The sequence below is a fragment of the Nilaparvata lugens genome, unplaced genomic scaffold (genome assembly GCF_014356525.2).
Source record: "Nilaparvata lugens isolate BPH unplaced genomic scaffold, ASM1435652v1 scaffold8436, whole genome shotgun sequence".
NCBI lineage: Eukaryota > Metazoa > Arthropoda > Insecta > Hemiptera > Delphacidae > Nilaparvata > Nilaparvata lugens.
In genome coordinates this window covers 1-8,652 of record NW_024094182.1, presented here as the reverse complement: position 1 = coordinate 8,652, position 8,652 = coordinate 1, and the positions used below count along the sequence as shown (strand labels likewise).

Genomic DNA, 8,652 nt, shown 5'->3' with positions numbered 1-8,652 from the left:
GACGAGTACTGGCTGTTCGAAAAACATGCGTTTCCTCTGCACAACTCTGTACATTATCGACTCAATATTTTTCTTTAAAATGGATTGCCACACAACAGTGACAGTGAAAATATAATTCCCATCAGTTCTAATAGGAACTCATACTCGTTCATAATATTCATACTCGGCTGGGCTGATTGGGAATAGTCCAATTGGAACTTGCGGGAATTATATTTTCACTGTTGTGTCGGAATCCAGTGTTATTCTGTACTTGATCGCAAACCAGACTGTTATTCCACAATGGCCTAATATACTTTTCCATTCTTTCTACTTACCTCAAGGTACATACACTGTCATACAGAGCTGTTTAAATATTATAATTGAATGAGTATTCAAATGTTTCTTTTTGCGGAGGGTGATGCCCAATGAGCTCTAGGCTTGTGCGTGGGTAATGAGAAATGAATGGATCCACAGTTTAGGTGGCTCCAAACCACCGGGAAGTGATTTACTAATCATGAATTATGTAACCGAATTATTTCTACTAGCAGGTAAACCGTGTTCCGCAAGGGTCCATCAAAACTTTACAAACTGAAAACTTGACTCATGGAATCTAGAGAATGAAAATAGGCTAATAACCATCCTCCGTAAATAAAGAATCTGTATGGAAATGTCAAGTCTATCGGTCCAGTTCAGACGTGATGATGCGTCATTCGTGAATTTACCATCTCATTTACGTGTATACGCCAGTTCTATATACTATAGATAATAACCGAATGATGTGTGTTGTGTTTAGGTTTGCAAGTCTGGTGGTGTTCACTGATGTGGAGGTGACTCGCAGAATCAACGTGTGCAACATCACACAGGGCCTGGCCGAGTGCCTCAACGGCAGATGCTACCGAGTTGACAAGAAGTGCGACGGCAGAAACGACTGTGAGGATGGATCCGACGAAGCTGGCTGTAAGCGCACTTTTATTCTCTATGGGTCCATTATTCAAGTGATTTATTACCATAATTCAAGTGCATAGCGACTTCCGAACAATATAGTACTTCAATCATCATTTGAATTGAAATGCTCTATTGTTAATGTGTTGATAAAGTACAGATTAAACTAAAATAACAGATATTTGTACATTTTATAAGTATTGAATTTTTTCAGAAATTGTATTGTTTTTATTTTTAATCAAGTTTTCTGTAAATGTCTCTTACTACTGTGTAGATTTCTTCAATGTGGCTTCACATAGATCTGTTTTCTCGCATATTACTTATACTTTAATGATTGTTCGTGGCTGTGTTCTTGAACTTAAGGCTCAGTTGAGAAACTTGGTTTTTTGTTGTAACTGTAATACATTCTTAAAATGTATGTGTTCAGAGCTACTCATTCTTATAATAGTTTGTTACATTCGTGGAATGGTTTATTTAGGTTTGGTTCTGTGAGAAAGCAGTATCTATAGTAATGTGTTTCAAATTGATTCGAATAATAAAATAACATCATTGTATGATTTTTTTTTAAACCTGAAAATGTTGTGAAACATCGACTATAGTGAGACCCACGTTATAATCGCAGTGTTTGATTAGCAATGGTATTGCTATCCTTGTCTATCATCCAACACAGCGGATAGCGCTATCTCTTTCTCGCTTTGCTCTGTTGCCAGATCGTCTTTTAACAATGTAGTAGAATTAATAATGATTAACAAAATATTCCATCATAATTCTGAAAATTCATTATGAAATTATTGAAAAATGCAATTTCTTGCTTAATAAAATATAATTGATTATTTTAAACAAAAATAAACAGTTAATATTACATCAATAAACGTGTATCAGCTATCGTCTGTAGAAGGCATTGACAAGACCGAGGATCGGCAACGCTGTTCTGCTATGTTTCTCCACTGCCATTATAACGTGGACCTCACTATAGTTCTTTTAATGTGTGTTGTAATCTGTTTTTATTTTCAAAACTGTTCCAAAAGGGTACTATGATGTTATTTTATAAACTTAATCCATATTTGAAAATAATTAAACAGAAATGGAATTGAGTAACTTCCATGATGAAAAGAGACTCAATAGAAAACAGGAAACAGATTGCATAGAACCTCTACAATAATTTACGTGGTGGAACATCTCATAATAATTTCTGCTATTTACGATTATTCGTTATGTAATTATAATTACTGTATTTGCAAATAAAAAAACTGTATTCAATTCAATTCAATTTATTTGCCATATATACAAGATTTATACAATTACAATTCACATAATAATTGGGTACATCCTACGAAATTCAGAATATACTCTATTCTAGAAATAATAAAAATAATTAGGTATAACATAACTGAAATCCCAGTGTATTCATTTACCGGCAATAATTGCTAGCAGAGACACGTGTCTGATCACTAGCAATGAGTTCACTTCAAATCATTGAAAGATTTTTTTTTACTGAAACACACAAAAAAAGAACTTTGTTGAAATTCACAAAAAGAACCTCATCCCGAGAAGATTGATGAAATTTCATCATGGGTGAGTACCCAACGTAGGGCGGTCAAAGGGGTCTTGAGGTTATAAGTTTTGATAGATCCATGTATTTAGCAAACTTCACCCTTCCAAGACCGTTGGACCTCTAACGTTTGGCCGGGTTGATAGAATTGGCTAACTCGAAATTCGCTGACTTGCCTTATGAATCAATACCATATGATCATAGCAGTTTTGATTCATACGGCAGTTTAACGTCGAGCGCTTAGCTCTAGGGACAAATAAATTCCGCTAGTTGACGTAATTGTTGCTATATTGAAGAGGAGACTTGCATATTTTTCTGACCAGTAGTTTTTGTAGGGTATGTGTACCATCTGCCTCAAAAAAGTGACTTTTGAAGCCCTATTGTTAGCTAACAGAAGCTGATAAAAATATTTCAATTGCATGATTATGTTCTAAGAACCTGTCCAATAGATTTGAAAAGAAAAAACTTTTTAAAAAATTATTGATTGCACAACCTTAAAAACTGATCTCATTTTAATTTTGAATACCTTAACTCAACTGAAAAAGAATGTTATCAATTCAGATACAATTTAGAAACGGCCTCAAGTAATAATGTTCATAAGGCGAATAAGGTGTTAGGAAAGAAGAATTAGGTCATACAAAATATTTGTTTTTCAATTGTGGTGTAAAATTCCGGGAAATTATGATCGAGGAAATATTCCAGCGGATTTAAGGAAATATTCCCAAAAATCATAAATTCCCGGAATTTATGGGGACTTAAGGAAATTTATGATTTTTTTTTATTAAAAATGACCGAAAAAGACGTTTTTTGTTACACTAGGTCTCAATCACCTGTTATACAACAGATTTGTGTAAGAAATATGAGGATGAATAACTTATAAATTGCAGTAAGTTCAAATAAAACAGTAATTTGAAGTTTATAGACTGATCATAGACTGAAAGGAGAAATGAGCACTTAAATGAGCATTCAATTGCACCACTATATCATGCTACCTTCATCTTACAAGTTGAATAAGATTTTTTTTCTTACAAATAAATGCCTGTAAATCATGTAAACAAAGTCAACAAAGTAACTTTATTCATCAAGAACAGCGCTACAAGTTGCTATCAATTTGAAGTCTATAGAACGTAAATGTAAAAAAGAATGTAAAAAGGAGTTTAAAATGCATAAAAATTTTTTTTTTCAGATTTTCAAAAACAAAGTTGACGTAATTTTTGCTATATTGAAAAGGAGACTTGCATATTTTTCTGAACAGTAGTTTTTGTAGGGTATGTGTAACATCTGCCTCAAAAAAGTGACTTTTGAAGCCCTATTGTTAGCTAACAGAAGCTGATAGAAATATTTAAACTGCATAGATTATGTTCTAAAAACCTGTCCAATAGATTAGGAAAAGAAAAAAAATTGAAAAAAATATTGAATGCACAACCTTAATATGGAGTCAGCGTATTCCGAGTTAGCAAATTCTATCAACCCGTTTGGCCGTGCTTTGTGTGCACACAGCCTACATTTTCTTGTTTAGTATTCAATTGTATTCATTTACATGAAACGAAAAGCTTTTTATCCATGTGATTTTGTTTGATTTTGATTTTAATCTTCTTCGGTGCACTCTGATTTCATTTTTAAAATGTAGTAGAAAATGTAATATTCATCAAATCAAGATGAGGTGTGTAATAATAATTAATGAATTTTTCATTTTTCTTGTTTAGTATTCAATTGTATTTATTCCCATGAAACGACAAGCGTATTATCCATGTGGTTTTCTATGTTACGCAGGCCCGCGTTTCAATGCGACCGAGCTGTCACTGTTCAGAAAGTTCCGGTTCAACCGGATCCAGCGTCAGTACGACAACGTGTGGCTGTGGAAGGACATCAACATAGGGCCACATGGTCGTTACATCTTCGAGGTGGATGTGCCGGAGCACCGGCTCACTGGATGGTGTCCGCCTTTAGCATGAGTCCACGGCTCGGCTTCGGAATGCTGCCCAAGCCCATTGAGGTATACTGACTCTCGCTTTCCAATTTGCATCCATAGACCAACGATCACTAGTATAAAATACCGGGGCACTGAGCTTCGCTCGTTATTTATTGATAAACAAAACACAATTCTTTAAAATGATTGGCGAAGTACTAATATGCACAGCCCAAAATTGTTCCTTCCCCGAATTTAGATTGTTTACAAACCAAATTCAATAACAAAATAACACTCACTAATTACTTATAACCGTGAAAAAATGAATCAAATTGAAAATTCTGATAAGTTTTACTTCAATTTAGAATGATATACCATGTTATGTCAACAAATTAGATATTTTTATCAAGTTGATTAAAATTTCCAGATAATATTTTACAGCTGGCTATACGTCAGTTTATGAATTTCGGGGATGGATATTTTGATTTCTCACAGACGCACTCGTTCACTCTTTTTATTATCCACAGACGACGAAAGTCTCAGCTGTTTTGCTAACGATGAATTATCCTTTAATGTCCTTCAGCGAGTTTTCCCAGGGATGAGACCTAGTGCAATCGAATTTTTATATCATAAACCTACTATGCTCCAAATATCGTGAAAATCGTTAGAGCCGTTTTTGAGATCCGTTGGACATAAATATCCATAAATATAAATAACCAAATATAAAAAAATGAAATATTAACCAAATATAAAAATATGAATATAAATAACCAAATATAAAAATATATACCGTACAGATATTGCTCGCTTAATATAATAGCATACACACGGCAGCCTAGTAGTCATATAAGACGCCGTCTATTAGTTGCTTTACGCCGGACATTTTCGACTGTACAGCCGAAAGCCGCAACGTTAGTGGTGGTCGCTTCCGACGCAGGTGCGCAGTAGTTTGTGTGCTCTTGCAGGTCAGCTGTTATGCCTAGTCCACATGTTGGCCCAGTCCCTGGTCAAGCTGGTAAGCTTGGCTGCATCCATACTGCAATGTGACCAATGCCTCATCAAGGCCAGCGGTAGCGAGTGAGACATATCCATGATAGAAACTAAAACTATCAACTAAAAGGAACACAATAAGATGAAATGTAAAGCAATTACAATTGTCTATATCAACTATATCAAAGTTAATAATAAAGCAATTGTCTATATCAACTCAATCACACAGAAAAAACAACAGAGCAGACAACTAACCGGAAACAGCACGTATTGGTTGATAAGAGTGTTTATGGGTGGTTTGGCGGCGCTCGCCTTCACTGGCCTTCATTGGCATTCGCTGGGCTGGCCTTCGGTCGACAAAAATTGGAGCGAAGGCCAATGAAGGCAAGCGCTGACAAACCACCTATCCACACTCTGGCGCTTGTCGCATTGGACCAGAGTGTGGATCCGGCATTACAGAACACTGTTCGTCTGTCAGTCGAAATTGTCCGGCGAAACGTAAAGTTAGTGACTAACCTTGAAATGTGAACAAAAAACCTTCTCCAGGAGACTTGTTGCATTGGACCAGAGTGTGGATCCAGCATTACAGAACATTGTTCGTCTGTCAGTCGAAATTGTCCGGCGAAACGTAAAGTTAGTGGCTGCCTTGAAACGTGAACAAAAACCATCTCCAGTAGACTCTATAGTGAGGTCCACATTATAATGGCAGTGTTTGATCAGCTATGAGTATTGCTATCCTTATCTATCATTCAATAAAGCGAATAGCACTATCTCTTTCTCGCTTTGCTCTGTTGCCAGATTCTCTATCAACAATGTAGAATTGATAATTAATTAATAAAATATTTCATCTCAATTATAAAAATAATTTCTTGCTTGATAAAATATAATTGATTATTTGAAACTAGAATGAACATTATCAATATTACATCAATAAACGTGTACCAGCTACCGTCTATAGAAAGCATTGACAAGACAGAGGTTCGGCAACGTTTTTCTCCACTGCCATTATAACGTGGACCTCACTATAGTAGGCTACAAGACATGGCTTTACTAAAGATCTATATGATTTTTCTTGGCTTTGAAACTGTAGTATTACATTGTATGCTAATACAGAATTTCATGATCTCTGTCTGTTTATATCAGTCAAATGGGAATCATATTCAAATGCATGAACATCTCAATAGAACTCCGTCTTTTTTCAACATTCCCATAAGTTAAACAGTTGTATAAGACTTCCTTGTATCAAAGTTATCCTACTCAATTTAGAAAACTCTTCCGTCGTATGAAGTTATATATAATCCATGTCCTCTCGAATGCTGATTTTTCTTTGATTCGATAAAGGATACTAAAGTACGTAAAACCAATTAATAGACAATTATATACATTGATCCAGTTTCTATGATAAATTCTTCCGTTCCAGTATGTCGGCAATCATATAATTTCTTTTCTTTCTAATATAATTCTTCTGTTACAGTATGTCGGAGTGCTCCCATTCTTCATCAATGTGGAGATGCCCAAATCAAGTTACCAAGGAGAGCAGGTTGGCATTCGTGTGTCCGTTTTCAACTACATGACAACCGACGTTGAAGCACTCGTGTGCTCCGCGGCTCTGATAGCTAAGTTTGTTCATGTCGAGTTGAATGGCATTGTAAGTTGAAACAGTTATTGTCTCTGAGAATGATAAAAATTTCGAAACCAGTAGTGTATAATTTTTAACAATGTTACAAGGGTACTAATTATTTTCTATAATTCAACATTCAACTAGCCTCTGACAGCCTTGTAAGCTCTGACGGCCTGTAAGCTCTGACAGCATCAAGTTTGTTCAGTTTTCTTCTCAGAAAATGACATAAATCTTGAAACTAGTCGAGTATAATTTCAAAACTATTACAAGGGTACTAGTTATTTCCTATAATTTCAGAATCAAGTAGCCATGTTATAATACTTTATCAGTTATCTTCAAATTTCTATAATTTGATTATGATAATTTAGCGGATCACTCGTTTGAATATTGGTTTATTTTCCTCATAGTTCAACTGAACTATGTTAAATGTTGGTCGTATTCATTTAAATTCGATATGGAACCTGTGGAACCTTAGATGATGAATATCATTATCATTTGCATGCTCTCGATTGTAGCACTTGAGTTGCAAAGCATATTTTTGAAATATTTGTTGCTTTGTTTGAAAGTATAATGTTGCAATTTATTTTCATATCAATTTAAACTACCACTATCATTTTCTGTACCATATTTTTCATATAAGTTAACTTATCTCATTCAATACATTTGATTAAATGTCTGTAGTTTTCAATTTTTATTAATATATTTTTTTAATGATGTCATGTATGACACTTTCCACTTTGAATTCTGATTCACAACCGGAGTTTAACTTCCCAATAATTTTATTTTCGTTGTAATCTTCGTGTTGCAAGTCACAATTCAAGATGTATTAAATGACTTGTATAGCAGTACTTGAGAGAACTGAAGTAAAGATTCTCATAAACGGTTTCCTGATTTTTATTATTGCAATGAATTGCTCACTTCTTCAAAAAATAATATCTTATTGAGCACTCAAGCTCACTGGAGTGTAACTCAATAAATGTATTGAATTGAAATTAAGATCATCCAGTACTTTTTTATATTTTATTGAAGCAAAACACATGTTGGATTTTCTATTTTACTTCAATCATATCAGTAGCCCTTCATAGAAAAGTAAATACTTTGGTCCGGTTGCACAACAGCCGGTTAAATTTTAACCGTGATTAGAAGAGACCAATCAGAGTAGGCGTTTTTGAAAAGACAGCTTCTCTGATTGTCTCGTGGAATAATCACGGTTAAAATTTAACCGGCTGATGTGCAACCGGCACTTTGTTATATATTCGATCTAACTATCATGCAGCTTCATGCATTTCTAAGTATTGGTATTTCAGTTGAATTCATTATTAAATTAGTTTGTATCTTATTTTCAGCAATTGATGATATTAACTTTTTCACATACTTATGTTGTCAGGTTCGTTCTTACAACCCGAGAACTTCATTTGGTGACCACCAGTTCTTCATTTACATCAAGGCTCAAGATGCTGCCGTGTCTATGTGCCGATTGTGCCCATAAGACTGGGAGACATTCCTGTAACAATAGTTGCCTCGTGTTTGATGGAAAAGACTCCGTTACTCGAAATCTTCATGTTAAGGTGAGCAGATCATTGACATTCGCTATTTAAATAATTATTGAAAAAATAACTAACAAAGCTCAATAACTTGTTAGGAACTTATTGTATAATT

The 8,652-nt window shown here is 34.7% G+C and overlaps 1 protein-coding gene across 1 annotated transcript; it reads left to right on the top strand.

Annotated features, from left to right (window-relative positions):
• The first annotated feature begins 778 nt into the window (after positions 1 to 778).
• Positions 779 to 8,555, top strand: LOC120349138 (CD109 antigen-like). The gene is made up of 4 exons (XM_039419094.1): positions 779 to 936; positions 4,247 to 4,469; positions 6,847 to 7,020; positions 8,381 to 8,555. The coding sequence occupies exons 2-4, from the start codon at positions 4,407 to 4,409 to the stop codon at positions 8,480 to 8,482; spliced, it is 339 nt and encodes a 112-aa protein (XP_039275028.1). The 5' UTR covers positions 779 to 936; positions 4,247 to 4,406; the 3' UTR covers positions 8,483 to 8,555.
• The last annotated feature ends 97 nt before the right edge of the window (positions 8,556 to 8,652 follow it).

Coding starts and splice junctions, on each gene's coding strand:
- LOC120349138 (XM_039419094.1), top strand. CDS start 4,407: ATGGTGTCCGCCTTTAGCATGAGTCCACGGCTCGGCTTCGGAATGCTG. Junction 4,470..6,846: donor TGCTGCCCAAGCCCATTGAG/GTATACTGACTC, acceptor CTTCTGTTACAG/TATGTCGGAGTGCTCCCATT. Junction 7,021..8,380: donor ATGTCGAGTTGAATGGCATT/GTAAGTTGAAAC, acceptor TTATGTTGTCAG/GTTCGTTCTTACAACCCGAG.